The following is a 16,661-nucleotide window of genomic DNA, read 5'->3' as shown; positions in this document are numbered from 1 at the left end:
ATATGAAATTATGAAAGCAAACGAAAAATGTTCAAGTCTCCTTTGGCAATGGTAGAATGTCACCAACGTTTTCATCATCCGCGGATGGCAAGGCCGCAAATTCATCCAGATCATTCTGCATAACACGAATTGTAATGAGATTGATAGAGTTATCATGTTATATATAATATCGGGGTTTAACTCTCGGATTTAAATTTTTATTTAAAGTAGTTTGTTGACATAAATTCATCAATTACTGGGTCAACGCGTAAATCTTTGTGCATTGACAATTGCTACTCCATCTGTCATAATATGATTTGCATCTCTTGATTTCAAAAGGATATAAATATTAATTTGTAGTTGGTAGATCATGTGGGGTAAGAAATGCGTGGATAAGATTGAAAAATTAAATGAATTTGTGGGGTAAAATTAAAAGAAAGATGTGGAACAATTACCAAAAGTGAAAAAAGTGCAAAGTAAACAATACAATCCAAAATAATAATAATGTACAAATCATTTCGATAAAAGAAATTAAGAGCAAGTTAAATGAGACAGGGAGAATATAGTAAATAGTAAATGATAAAAAAATGAAAAATACTTGTGAAACTTTTACTGGTTGACGTTTCTTGGAGTTTTCATCAACAGCATTAGATGATGCCCCACCTTGAAGGTCATATGCAGATCCAGTAGCAGAATTAAATTCCAACAGTGCCTGTAAAATAGTATGAATTATAGTAATAGAAATATAAATACTTGTCTTCTAATTCAAAATGATTGGTCATTATTCAACGATTTTACTAAAAATTCGCGTAAAATTACCTGCTCAAGCTCATTATCAAGGAAGGATTGAAGAGTGTTTTCTCCTTGATTTTCAAAATTAATAGAAGGGACATTCATGTCGTTGTGCATAAGATTTGGTTGATGAACAACAGTCAAGAGATTCGGGACAACATAGTCATTCATATTGTTAGGCACCATCACTTGTTGATTATAATCATCAACTAAAATGTCATTAACACCTTTAACCGGTTGATCAACTTCTTGCTCCTCAAAATCATTATGCATTGTATTCATAAGAGGAACACCATCATCATATTGTTGTTGCTCGTTCATAGCACGAACGCCATCATCATATTGTCGTTGCTCGTTTATGACACGAACACCATCATCATATTGTCTTTGCTCGAAAACATTTGGCATGTTGCCGATGTTTGGCTGTTGTTGAAAGTTCGGCATGTTGTCAACACAAGGGAGTTGCCCAACGTAGTTTCCGATGTTGCTTGCATAAGGTGGTTGTTGCTCCACAAAGTTGGGAACATTGTAACGTTGTTGCCCTGAAAAGTTCTTCATAACTTGGGGTTGTACACCAAAGTTGTTCACGGGTTGCTCCACAAAGTTGGGAACATTGTTACTCAAGTTGTTCATATTTTCCACAAAGTTGGGAACAGAGTTTCTCATATTAGCCATATTAGGTGCAAATTGAGGTTGGACACCAAAGTTATTGTTTATAGGATTAACCATATTAGGATTTTGTTGTCCAAAACAGTTGTCCATGTTGCCAACAAAATTAGCTTGTTGATTAAAATTTGAGGATATGTTGACAAAAGATTGTGGTTGCCTAAAAGTACCATCAAATTTTGAACTATTCTTGTTAAATCTACCCATGGTATTTCCAAATAAATCGCGATTAGGCCCATAAAATCCTCTACCTTGTTGAGCAACTTGAACTTGTGTGCTCGAATTGTTGCTCGCCATCAACGAATTTTGAGCAACACTAGGGTAAGTCACTCGAAGTTGCTCATTTCTTCGACCACCTATTATTGAAGGTTGCGCAAATTTCGCGAAATCATTTTGAAACCTGGTCATCCTTGGCTGCGTATGACCTCTAGATGATGTTGATGCACCTGATGGAAAATCTTAACAAAATTAATTAGAATTGATTATTTACTGATTTATATAATATCTTTTATTTAAATATTATATGTTTAATTAGTATTAAAGAACTACCTTAACCAAAAATTTAAGTTGATGATTGAAGTTTTAAACTATCTTACATACTTCATTATTTCCCCTCAAACGAGAGTCCTTTGGACTAAAAGTGTATTGGATTCAGCACATGCCCTTCTTACACATACTGTATTTAAAGATGTTTCTTTTATCAGAGTCTTCAATTTTCTTCTGTTACTCACTTGATTTCGTGATTCAATGCTTGTTATTGCAACCATTTAATTCTGCCTAATTTCTTCATATAATGGCTATTTGGTTTGAATATATTTTTTAGTTATTAAAATTCATAATTTATTACCATTGATTTCATTATTAAATTTTTGATTTGTTCTCATTTAGGGAAGGTAATAGAATCCGAAAAGATAAAAAAAAGAACCAATGATGATTACTTTAGAGACTTAAGGGGTGTTAGGTATGGGAACATAACATGTAATGGAAAGGAAAATGATAAAGAGGAGTAAGGGTAAGAGTATGGGTTGTAGTTATATCTTATTTGGTATGAAAATATAAGGAAATACTTACTTGATTTTAGAAAGGAAATTTGTTACATAACATAAATGAGTAGTTCAATATAAGGGTATCCATTACCCTCAAAAAAGGGATTGGATTAACCTAATATCATACTAAACAAAAAATGTGAAGTAATGGTAATTAAATCCCTTACTTGGTATCAAAAAGTTCATACCAAACAACTTTTAATTGATTTATATATACGTAACGGAAAACACTCGACAAATTATTGTTTTTCTTTAATGCTCTGTTGTTCTTTCACCCATTATTTTTCTCACTCTTCTCTCCTCTCACCACCACTATCTCGTGTATTTCTTCTCTTAAGTATCATTTAGTTTTCTTCATTTCTCTCTCCAAATTATCTATGCTCTCAACCAAAAATCTCTGCTAGAGCTTGAATTACTCACTTATATTGCTTTATATCTATTTAGAGTTTCAGTCTTACAATTTTTGGTTTTGAATTACACAATTTTTTAGTTTATGGTTAGTTATGGTGGTAGATTTGTGGTTGTTGCGGTGGTTATGAAAAGGGCAAGATGTATGGCTTCACAGGGTGTTGTTTTCTAGTGGAGGAAGAACAGATGATTATTAGTAGGAGTGATAAAAAATTTCACATCACCTTTGTTGATGATTATTCATAGTTCTCCTTAGTGTATCTTCTTGAAACTAAGGATGAAACCGAAAATGCATTTTTGAAGGATTAAGACATAAATTGAAAATCAATCAGACTTAAAGATTAAAAGACGGAGATAGAATCAGGGTGGTGAATATGGGACTAATATGAACCAAATTGGGGATGGTTCAATTATGATTCACACAAGGAGCAAGAATGAGGAGCAAAGCAATGAGGCATATTCCATCAATGAGACAGAATCAACAACAGAAAAGGAAGAACAGAAGCTCAAAGCAACAGCAAAACAAAGTCAGACAGAAACTTGCAAACAGCAGACCTTGCACGTCCTTTCCAGAGCAAGCATGGACACCTTGGGAAGCATAGAAGGTACTAATGGAATCTCTACACATGGAACTTCCTACCATGGTCCAAGAGACCTTCTTTCAAACATTCGAAGACTCCAAGAAGCAGAGCTGAAGGTCACCCACTCAACAGCAACTACACATCAGGGTTGGGCTGAAATTGATGACCAGCAGACCTTGAGGACTTGTGCAAGAACGAGCCTAGACTCCTTGGAGGATTCTAAGGATAGAAATGAAATCTTTACACTTGGATCTATCTACCATGATTCAAGGATACTATTACCAGCTATTGGAAGAACCCAAGAAGAGTGGACGAAGGTAGCTCAGTCAGCAGCTGTTTCATAACAAAATAGAACTAATCTTACGACCAGCTGACCTTGTGCGTCTTGTCCTGAACGTACCTCCTGACCTATGGGGCCTTATTGACCATTATCAACCTTTGGAAGAGCACAAGAAAGTGAGTGGAAGGTCACCCAGTCAGCAGCCTTCTGTCAGGATTATACTTAGCTTGTTTTTATGTTTTTAATGAAGCACATGTTGTGCACGTGCTCCCTTATGACCGTTATTGTTAGTTAGACGTGTCATTAGCCTTCTCATTGTATTTTCCTCGTTCCATATGCCTATATATAGATGGCCTTAGCCTTGTAAACACACAAGTTTTGATGAATAAAAATCAGAAAATTCACTAAGTGTGTTTTCCTTTGCAATTGCCTAGCAATTGGGTTATTAAGGGCCAGTTTGCCCTTCATTGGTGTACGTGTTCTTGAGTCTTTTTCAAGAACCTACATCACCCCATCCATAGAAACTGATAATTCCTTTGGAGTGCAAAGGGAGAAGCGTAGAATTGAGTGAATAGGAAGCCTGGTAGTCCAGTTCTCAACATTCATTTTTAAGTGCCAGTTCTTGGAATATCCCTCATTTCGTATCAAATCCAATTTCATGCGTTGACCATGTGTAATTGGATCAATATTGAGCCAAATCAACAAGGCAATAAAGGAAACTATGAGGACTTAAGGGAACCAGCAAGCAACAACAACAATGGGAACAACATCAACAAGAACAACAGAAACCACATTGATGTTTCTGTTGAAGTTCATAAGGATTTTAAACATTCTGAACTTGGTTCTGTACTAAGGACATCATCACTGAATATTGATGATCATAATTCAAACCAAGACAACCCAAGGGAAGATAAATTAATTATGGAAGGACAAACACAAAGGAGCATACAAGAAGAGTCAACAACAAGAACAGAACAAGCAAGATCAGACCTGCAGCACAGTCTGATCCTACCTTCTGACCAGGCTACTTTGACGGACCAGCCCAGGTGTGACCAGAGTTCATGGGAGGACATGGAGGGTAGAATTGAAATCTCCTTACATGGGCCTTGTTGTCATGGCCCAAGAACCCTCCTTAAAATCACCGGAAGTGCATGGAAATCGAGGCGAAGGTCAAGTAGTCAACAGCAACATACTGACAGTAGGCTACTTGATGTTCTGATTCTGTTATGTTCTTTAATGAACACGTGTAACTCACATGGGTAAAAACGACCGTTAGAGTTAGCTACTTACGTGTATTTTCATGCCTTTGTTCATGTAGACTAGTCCTATAAATATATTCAATGTATGAGACTCACGTTTTGATCAATAAAATTTCAGAAATCACTAAGTGTTTTTCTTTGCAATTGCCTAGCAATTGGGTTACCTTGGGCCAGTTTTGCCCATCTTTGGTGTACGTGTTCTTGAGTTTCTTCAAGAACCTACATCACCCCATCCATAGAAACTGATAATCCTTTTGGAGTGCAAAGAGAGAAGCGTAGAATTGAGTAAATAGGAAGCCTGGTAGTTCAGTTCTCAACATTCAATCCTAAGTGCCGGTTCTTGGAATATCCTTTGTTTTGTGTATCAAATCCAATTCGTGCATAATTGCTTCAATATACCACGCATAATTGGATCAATTAATACCTTGGCAAAATATTGTGAACAAGTTGGATTATCCATGAGGTGAAAACTGATGTTGGAAAAATTATATACATATGATTTGGATCATGTGAAAACTACTTAAAGTGGTGAAAACTAAAAATAAGTGTACATAACAGCTTAAATGTTGTACATATTTTGGTGGAAATTTTGTAAATAATTAGACATTTGCTAAAAGGTATACATACATGCTTAAATGATGTACATATTCAGATGACAGATTTGTAAATACTATTTTTCCTTTACAAAAATATGTACACCTTATAAGATAGTATGTACGCATTTTGTCACAATATGTGTGACCCAGTCTGGTTTTCAGTTTTCACCACTTTAATAGTTTTCACCTTTTACCTAATTCTGCCCCTATATATATATATATATATATATATGTGTGTGTGTTGTTTGTTCCTTCCGTAAACACAAAAACATTCTCATCTTCCCCTCATATTCTCATCTTTCTATTCAACCTGGTCATAGTGGAACGTGATTCAATTCATTCTTGGATAAATGCAGATTTGAGAGTGAATAGTGTGTTCACCTTGAACAAAGGGAATAAGTATTTTGCACAAAAGACACTCTACCAAATATCTTTGTTAAGGTACAAACCTCACATCTTAAACACTAAATTCCAAACTTTTCTTTATACAAACTTTCTGTGTTTTCCTCATATTTTATCTTGTTTAATCTTTCATTTTGATTGCATATATATTACAATAACACGGTTATGAATATCAATTAGGAAATGTGTTTACGTTATCAATAAAATAATTAAAGAGTTAAGAATCTTTATTATAAATAAATGTCATGGAATGTATGTAAATCTTTGAATCATACAAGGGTAGATTGTTACAATTACCTCTAAGTTTTGGAGAAGCAACATGATTGGTGTTGTTCTTAGTTGTCTCAGCCATTAGGCTCTTAGCATGAGCATAGTTTATCAAGTAGCTATGTTGAGCTAGATTTGGGAATCGGCTCATTGTGAAGTTTGATCTAAATGGATTATGAGTCCAATTTTGTGGTATAGCATCTTCTTTCTTGGCTTTTGCTTCACAAATTCTCCTCAAGTAATCTTTGTACTTCTGCAATATTTGCCACTATGTTAGAATAAAATTTTAGTCATAATTATAGTCATAGTTAACAACCCAATATTCCGCATAAGGCAGAATTCAAAGTAAAGAATAGTAGACATATCATATTTGTGCCCCTTTAAAGAGAGGACAAAGAAAAATATGCCCACTTAGAATAAAATTCATCATTAAGGTTATTTGTGCCTTAAACATTGTTGTGAGACTAAACAAATTACCTGCAAATGGCTAGCTACTTGTGATCGAGTTATTCCTGGCTCATTCATGAATTGCATAATCTTTTTTGGGACAGCCCCTATTTTAAAAGTAAAGTGCAAAAAAAAAAAACACATCAATGAAAGGAAATCATTCACTATCTTCACAATGTCAAATTTCACTACATCCAAAACTTTATAATTCTTTTCGTTATATTTATTCGTAATTCTTATTTATAATAACCTCTTTGCTATGAGATTGCCAATTGTGTATATTCACTTTACTAACCCTACCTACACATGTAAAAGTTACGGGTAATTCTATAGTGGTTGGCCAGCCACCTTAATATTTTATTCAAACTGGTCATTCTTTCTGATATGAAATCTAAACCATTCATTTTTTATGCTATCTAAAAAAATACAAATACAATATTAAAAATAAAAAATAAGTTGTTCGACACAAATTACAAAATATTTTAAAATAACCACCAATAATCTCAAATTTGGTATAAAGATTTTATAAATTTTACTTTTTTAAATTTATTAAAATTATAAGATTTGATATAAAACTACCCAAAAGAAAACCAAATCATCAACTTTTAAGAACTTAAAATTCCTACAGGAACTTTAGTGCAAACAAACGATATCCAGGGATATTTGGCAATTGAATGTTGACCGTTGGTTGTTGGATTTTCAGTTTGCCTATTTGATTAGTTGAAAATATTGACTGTTTTTGTTAGCTTTTAAGTTAGATGAAAACGGTAGTTATTTATGGAGATGTTTGAAAAATTTAAGTATTAATTGTTGGTTGTTGACTGTTTATTAGAGAAAAAGTGGATCAAGTCAAAAGTTAACAAAAAGCTAACTAGAATAGCTTTTTATGTTGGCTGAAAAGCTAACATTTCAACTTACTTAAAAGTCATTTACTAAATATTTTTTTGCTATTTGACCAGCCAACAAGCCAAAATCTAAAAGCAAAAAGTCAAAAGTCAACCAAAAAGTTAATATAAAAGCCAACATCCAAATATCCCATGAAAGTCGGGTAGTGAAGCAAACTCATTAACTAAAACAAGAGAGTTAAAGTACTTACTATTGAAACTAAGAAGTCTAATAGAGTCCAAGAATTTTCTATGCAATTTTGGTGTCCAAACCAGCCTTTTTTTAGGTGGTCGAGTAGCATTTTGACCACCTACTTTGTTTGTCACCTTTTTTCTCCGATTGTTGCGGTCAATTGGTTCAGTCATGCGCATTGAAAGTATAAATTGCCAAAGGTTTTGAAGGTCAAGTATTGGTGGTGGCTTAGCAATTATGAATGCTTCATTGTCCAATCCAAGTATTTTTTGGACTCTCTCCTTGTTGTCAATAGCCATCACTGCAATAACAAAAAAAAAGTGTCAAATAATGATTCATGTCAACATGTCTAAAATTGTATCAAATGTGTAACTACCTAAGCTTATGGTTTGCTCATCTATTATGTTAAAATAGTTATACTTACTCTAAACTGAAATACTCACATTCGATTGTGATATATTGTGTGGAAAAATACGTAGCAAGTATAATAGAACGAAGAGTTTTTTGGTTTTTTTAAGAGGAATATGAGAATTTGTTTTTTTTTTTTTTTGTAATAGTTTGATATTCAATGAAGAAAACAACTAAATTGTGTAGATGATACAGAACAATGTTAAGAAATAATGAAAGTGCTAGAGTCCATTCCAAATAAAAAAATAAAGTAAAACAAGTGGTATGCTCCAAAAATAAAAATGGGGCAAATTGAGAAAGACTAAGGGAGTTTGTGAATATATAGGACGAGATTTGACTAGTAGAAATAAGTGTGGGTGGCAAAATGCAGAGTGGCCACTGGATATTACGTGATCGAGATGCGCCCCTTAAGTTAAAAGGCATGTTCTATTGAACGACCCTTGGACAAATGCTATTATATAAGATAGGATTTAGGAATTGCAAATATGAGGAAAAATGAAAGAAAAGTATTCAAATGGTTTGAGCATGTGCAAATACAAGATATTAGAGAACTCATTAGAAAGATAGAAAGTTTGATCTTGAGGGACTTAAAAAGAAAATGAGCACAACAAAGTTTACTTGGAGAGCAAGAGTTGAAAATGATATGAAAGACCTAGACCACAAATTAAGATCGTAGAAAATCAAAATAAATGGGAAACAAGAATCTTTATGGATGACCATTAAAATTGATATATTTTTTATGTGGTTAACTCTGATCTTTTGAAATTAAGGTTATGTCATTGTTGTTTATAAAATTCCCATCAAACAGCTAAATTACCATAAACTTTCAAATTAAATCAAAATGATTTAAAAAAATTGGCAGAATATAATAATGAAAAGTAGAAGTGTTAACTATATCTAATTGTTAACTTCATTCATAGTGATTAATAAATTATTTAAAAACATGTGCCATGTAATTATTTAATTATTTCTCAGTCACTAATATCTTTTCATTTCTCAAACCACTTTAAAAGTTGATATTTAGAATTTTTTAACTCTTTTATTATATTGTTTGATTTCCCTAAATTATGTAATCTTGATGACTCAAAAGTTAACTTATGGCTTGTTTAAAAGTTCTTGCTATCAAACATTGGGAATGATTTATGTTAGTTTAATTGATTTTTTTAAGGTTATTAGTGATGCGTGCGTAACTCAATAAATTTATTTTCTTCAAGAATACTATAAACAAAAATATTAAACGAAAATACAATTGAACACGTACTAAAATCAATATTTCATTTATTTAGGAAGTTATTACACGGAATTTCAAAAGCAAGTAATGAAAATAGTAATATTCAACAAACACACAACAATATTATACTAAAACTTATAAGAGAATTAAGTTTTATCTCAGTTAGAGAGTAGTTTCTAAAAAACTCTCTCATTTCCTTAGTCTAAATCGTAATTTATGAAAAATATACTTACAAACAAGGGGGATTTTGAGGTCTTCTTCAACGTATCTCTTAAACTCAATGATATTGATTGACATGGCCAAATAAGCATCTATTAGAACAAGTTCAAATACTCCTTCATGCATGCGAAGCATTGTAATTGCTTCATCTTCGTTTTTTGCAACAATAACTGTATTATTCAAACAAAATTAAGTTATAAACAAGTATATTTATTAACAATTTGATAAATTAATGTATTTTCAAAAAATAATTAGCTTTATTTTGTTAAAAAAACATGCTAGTTAATTAATTATTATGATTAAGAAAATATTTAGTAAATTTGGTGACAAGAGAAATTTGTTGTGTGTTGGAGGAAACCCTTTTCAAATGAAAAAATCTTTGAAGTACATGATATGATGTTGCACATCGGGGAATTAATTAGGTCCAACTCGGGTTATTTAATAATAAATATTGTTAATATTAAATTGTGTTATTTATAATAAAAAAAATTATAGTTGAGCAGATTCATCCCGTCTGTCCACCTAATACTAATATCTGCATTTATCACTAATTATATACTTAATAATACAAATAATTCAAAAGGATCACTATGAAACTTTTAAATACTATTCCGAAATGAGAAAATTGGTAATGAATGAAAAATAATTTTTATTAGCAACTAGATATGAAAATTGATTATGCAATTTGGAAAAGCTAGATTACTTTTGAAAACTGAAAAATATTGAAAGAAAATGGGTATTTTTTTTATTGAATAAATATTTTCAATTAATTGGATATAATTTAAATATTTTATTAAGTAAATCGAATTAAATAGATTAGAAAAATTACATATAACTGAATTTAGCTATTGATTCAATTAATATATGAATGTAAATTGGTTATGTAAATTGAGAAACAATCAAGTATTTGATTTAAAAAATCTTATTTATTTATAAGAAATATATTACATAGCTTATATATATCATGATTTATTTTCTTATTTTAATATTTACTTATTAATTGCTGATTTTGACAAAAATGTCATGTGACATTATGTTTCACCATTAGTATATAGAAGTATTCTAGATATAGTACCCATGCGATTATGCACGACTTTGTACATATTTTCTAGCATATTCGTATAAAATAGGGAGAAAATTAAAATTAATTATCCATTATATTAATAGTCACTTTCATTCTACAAAGTTCTATACATTGTATTATATTTTTTGTTTAATAGTTGATTGTGAAGATTTAAATCATGTCGATTGCTTCATATAGAATGAAAAATTTTTAGTTACATATTAAATATATATGATCATATTTTATATTTTTACTTTAAATAAAGGACAAGTTATTACCTATACAATAAAAAATTGTGATTTTTTAATAAAAATGATCTTAATAAATTTTGCAAACAAAAATAAATATCACATTATATTAAATCAAATATTTCAACAATTAATAACACACTTATATAAAAATATTATTATATCAAAAAATATTTTATAAAAAGTTAACAATGAGACAAACATTTCCCACAAAAAATATAGCCAAGGAGATTTATAAGTACTACAACTGTGGAATGTGATCAGCAATTCCAAGTTATTATTATTCTATGGATATATAGATATTTATATATAATACAATTTTAGTATTTGTAAGTTTATTTTCAATGGAAATATCAATTTAACTAGGACAAAAATATCTCTCAGGCCCAACCCATTAAAGCTTAACGCCTAGTTACCGTATCCTTAGTGTCTACTTACGTCATTTTTAATGCCTACTTACCATATCCTTAACGCCTACTTACAATATCCTTAATGCCTACTTACAATATCCTTAAATGCATATTTACAGTATCCTTGATGCCTACTTACATCATCCTCAGTGCCTACTTACATCCTCCTTAATGCCTACTTATCGTATCTTCAATGCCTACTTACAATATCCTTAATGCCTACTTATAGTATCCTTAAATGCCTACTTACATCATCCTTAAATGCCTACTTATCGCATCCTTAATGCCAACTAGGGATGGGCATGTGTCTTAGACCCTAACGGTTTAGACCCAACGCGACCCTAATTTAAGGGTTTGGATCCACCTATTTTTGGACCCTACGGATCTGGGTCCGGGTCCACACATTTGAGATCCAAATCCGACCCATGGACCCATTTAAATATTTTTTAAAAAATTATATATTGTATATCATGTGAATTTAATTATTTGATTTGGAATTTGTTATATTTCGGAAAATTACGTAATTTAGAACTTTATCGATTCATGTAATATGAAATGTGGTCGCTATATTTATACTTTAAAAAATAATAGACTTGATAAATACTTTGTTCTAAGAACTTGAATGTTGGAAAGCTTCATATATTTAATCCCTCCATTAGTATAAAGTATTAGAAGATTCTTGTCAGTTGAAAATGTTTAAATAATTTTATATGAATGGGCGAAAATTAATTAAATATTTTTAAAAAATTTCATGAAAAAAAAATGTATTTTAGACCCAGATCCAGACCCTAGACCCGTCAGACCCTACGGGTCTGGGTTCTGGTCCAAATTTTCCAAACCCTATATGGATCTGGGTCTAGTCCGGGTCCAATAAAAAATTAGGGTCTAGCTAGACCCGAATCAGATTCGACCCATGCACATCTCTAATGATAACTTACAATTCGAGTTATTCATGGGCGGGCTACCCACCAGGCTCAAAAAACGAGTGGGTTTGGACATTATTTTTCAAAGAAAAAATTAAAATTTGGACGGTTAATACCCATGCATATACCCGCCCGTCCGCTTAGTATAATATACCCCTCCGAGTAAGCATGCAGTACTTACTCTACATTTCCCTTTTCAAAAAAAAAAAGTTGCAAATTACAGCCTTAAAGTTTAACACTTTTGCAAATTACAGCCTCAATGTTTATTTTTTGCGAATTACAGCCATCAAAGTATCAAAGTTTACAGGTTTAGGCCAAAAACATAGAACTCCGACCACTTAACCTAAAATTCCGACCGCCAAAATGATCGGAATTTTTTGTTTTGACTTAAACTTGTAAATTTTGATAATGTGGTGGCTGTAATTCGTAAAAAATAAAAATTAAAGTTGTAATTCACAAAAGTGCTAATTTTTAAAATTGTAATTCGGAAAAATTATTCCAAATATATATATATATATACATATATATATATATATATATATATATATATATATATATATATATATAAAATTTGTGTCAAGTTTTTGAATTTGATTATATAAGAGGATTTTATGATACATTGTTATTTATAAATTAGTATGAAAAATATAAGAGATATTATTAGGTTCATTCTTGAGAGTTGAGTTATGTTCAAATTATCATCTTAATTTGTGTTTCAAAAAGTTCACTATATTTTTCTCTCTTATGAGAAGACATGTAATAATTGTTATTAACATTTATGCAATTATGCTTGAAATCAAAGATAATTCCTAAAGTCTCTCTTCCCTTTAAAATCAATCAATTGAACAAGCTGTAATAATTGTTTTTAAGTGTGGAGGGGTAGCAAGGGAAAGGGTAGGATGGGGCGTTGGAGGTGGGTAGTAGAGAAGGGAGCTAGGGAACTAGTATTTTAAAATAATTTTTTTCCGACTTATTTATTAATTTTTATTTTTATTTTTTCTAAAGTTTTGTTAATAATAAAAATAAAGATCTAACACGTGGCTTTTCCTTTTTTTTTAAATGAAGCAACATATTTTATATGTTAAAGGTCATTTAGACCTTTAGAAGAAATTAAGAAAATGTCGTGTAATAGATGAACTTTTGTAAGATAAATAAAAGATTGAACCTTTAAAAGATGAATGCTTAAAGGTCGGACCTATAGAAATAAATTTTCCTTAAAAAAATCAGGTTTTTATAATAATTTTTTTGCTAGCTAAAAAGAACAATAATATTTATGGTTACAATAATAATAATAATAATAATAATAATAATAATAATAATTACCTAGAATAATCCAACATTTTCATGATTTTTCTACAATAATCTCACCTATTGATTAAATATGAATAATCCCAACTTTAGGGTGTATTTGTCTAGAGTAAACTTGAGTAACCCGATGCTATAGAGCCTATAGTAGGTAATTCGCCAAAAAAGTAAAATGAAAATTAATTTAAAATTATACTCTCTCCCTTCCTTTTTGTTTGTCCATTTTACCTTTTGTACGTTTTTCAAAGCAAATTTTAGTCTCGATATCTGATATCTCTTAGTACGCATAATAAAAAATTATACAAGTTATATATTAAAATTCATTGCATCATGACGAATCTAACAAGATCCCACATTAATGTATTTTGTCTTGAATATATACTTCGAAATTAAATTTAAAATTCTCACTCCTAAACAGGAAAAACTTAAAGTGGAGAAACAAAAAAAACGGAGTGAGTAATATTAATATTAGTAGTAGTAGTAGTAGTAATAATAATAATAATAATAATAATAATAATAATAATAATAATAATAATAATAAAAAAGAACAATTACAAGGGTGTTGTGCATCTCCTCCCACCTCCAAATTTATGTCATTAGAAAAGAGGATATTGGGAAATAAAAATGGGACATATGATAAGCTATAGAAATAAAAAGATCAAACTAATTGAACTGAATTGTATAAAAAGTATAAACCCTACAAACAACCCCACTTTAATCAAAAAAGGGAGAAACTCTATTCCTAATGGATCTATTTTAATTGTATACGGGCCGGGTTAAAGATTTTTATAAACTACATTGTATTAATTTATAACTAATTTATTAAAAATATTTGTGGAAAAAAAACAAGGATAGCACCTTCGTTACATCTAGTGGTTAGAGTCAATGTATAGACCAAAGGCCAACTAAGAAATTGTTGGCATATCTCATATTTCTAAAATGTGCAAAAGTGAAAACAATAAAAATCAATTTAAAAAAAAAACTTACATACCTAAATAAATTAGTACCAAATCAAAAACACTTAATAATGATGTCAAATACATTTTTATTACAAGGTAGGTTGATGGTTGGGTAGAATTAAAAAGAGGGCAACAAAAATATAACATAGGACGTTACCAGGAGAAACAAACCAATACATGCTCTAATCGAAAATAAAATTCGATTCTCTGTACTTTAGATACTAAAAAATTAAAATTAAATGAAAAAAAATCTCCAAAACAAAACATTATAAGTAATTTTAAAATTTTAATTTAAGATTTTTTTTAAAGAAAAAATACTCGATTTGGAGGGCTCTCTTTAATTGTGACCTCCTTGTGATGCGGGTATTAGTCTACCTTATTTTCCCCCTTCCTGAAATTTTACCTTTGATAGAACTCATTGAAATGATGATAATTTTTTTTACAAAAAAGTAATCACACATAACACATATCACATAAGTGAAAAATATTTGAGAAACCATATCACTCATGAATCATGATACAAAACATATCACAATTTTTTTAAACACATCAATTTGTACTAAAATATTTTCACATAATAAGCAAAATCCTCATGACTAATAAACAATTGAAAATTAGCATGGATGATAAGTTTACAAACATAAAAAAAATTGCACAAATGAAAGCAAGATTTATCAATTTACCTTTGTGGTGAAACATCTCAAAAAAATCAGTAGTAAGAGGAAAACATAAAGATTCATCTTCCACAACCAAAATTCGAATTTTGATAACATTTCCCATTGGTGATTCTAAAGACATCATGTTTGTACTTGAGATTTTTTTCGTTGTGTTTGAAGTTTTAATTAATAGATTAAGGGCTAAATAATTTTTTTCTAAAGACACATTGAGTTGAAGAAGAAAAGGGATATATATATATATATATATATATATATATATATATATATATATATATATATATATATATATATATATATATATATATATATATATATATATATATATATATATATATATATATATATATATATATATATATATATATATATATATATATATATATATATATATATATATATATATATATATATATATATATATATATATATATATATATATATATGTGTGTGTTGAAAATAAGAAGGATAAGAAGCATTCTACACTCTTGATTTCAATAAGATAAAAAAAATCTAAGGTCACGATTGAACCAAAAACACATAATTGAAAAAGTCACCAAGTTACACAAAAAAGATACTATAGCATAAATTAAAAGAATGTTCTTAATTTATAATATAGTATCTTTTTTGTGTATATAGTGACTAAAGAAAAACCTTTTTTATCCTTCTTATTCTTCTTATTTTAAAATCCTTCTTATTTGATCCTACATAGTGAAATGTATCATAAAATCCTCTTATATAATCAAATTCAAAAACTTGACACAAATTATATATATATATATATATATATATATATATATATATATATATATATATATATATATATATATATATATATATATATATATATATATATATATATATATATATTTTGGAATAATTTCCGAATTACAATTTTAAAATTTAGCCCTTTTGTGAATTACAACTTCAATTTTTATTTTTTACGAATTACAACCACCACATTATCAAAATTTACAAGTTCAAATCAAAACAAAAAATTTCGATCATTTCGGCGGTCGAAATTTTAGGTTAAGTGGCCGGAGTTCTATGTTTTTGGCCTAAACATGTAAACTTTGATACTTTGATGGCTGTAATTCACAAAAAATAAACATTGAGGTTGTAATTTGCAAAAGTGTTAAACTTTAAGACTGTAATTTGCAACTATTTTTTTTTTGAAAAGGAAAATCTAGAATAAGTACTGCACGCTTACTCGGAGGGGTATATTATACTAAGCGGACGGGTGGGTATATGCACGGGTATTCTTTGGTATCGCTACCCGCCCGTTTTTCTTGGCGGGCGAGTATTAACCGTCCAAATTTTATTTTATTTTTTTTTTTGAAAAATAATGTCCAAGCCCACTCGTTTTTTGAGCCTGGAGGGTAGCCCGCCCATGAACAACTCGAATTGTAAATTATATATAT

The 16,661-nt window shown here is 30.0% G+C and overlaps 1 protein-coding gene across 1 annotated transcript; it reads right to left on the bottom strand.

Annotated features, from left to right (window-relative positions):
- Window positions 1–9: 9 nt before the first annotated feature.
- On the bottom strand, window positions 10–15,367 carry LOC130819252 (two-component response regulator ORR25-like). Its single transcript, XM_057685310.1, has 8 exons — window positions 15,250–15,367; window positions 9,673–9,828; window positions 7,748–8,101; window positions 6,754–6,830; window positions 6,307–6,544; window positions 799–1,883; window positions 578–691; window positions 10–115 (listed from the first exon to the last, which is right to left on the bottom strand). The coding sequence occupies exons 1-8, from the start codon at window positions 15,365–15,367 to the stop codon at window positions 32–34; spliced, it is 2,226 nt and encodes a 741-aa protein (XP_057541293.1). The 3' UTR covers window positions 10–31.
- Between the last annotated feature and the right edge of the window lie 1,294 nt (window positions 15,368–16,661).

This window comes from Amaranthus tricolor, chromosome 1, assembly GCF_026212465.1.
Source record: "Amaranthus tricolor cultivar Red isolate AtriRed21 chromosome 1, ASM2621246v1, whole genome shotgun sequence".
In the NCBI taxonomy this organism is placed as follows: Eukaryota; Viridiplantae; Streptophyta; class Magnoliopsida; order Caryophyllales; family Amaranthaceae; genus Amaranthus; species Amaranthus tricolor.
Note: the sequence above shows the minus strand (reverse complement) of the source record. Positions and strands in the feature narration are given on the sequence as shown.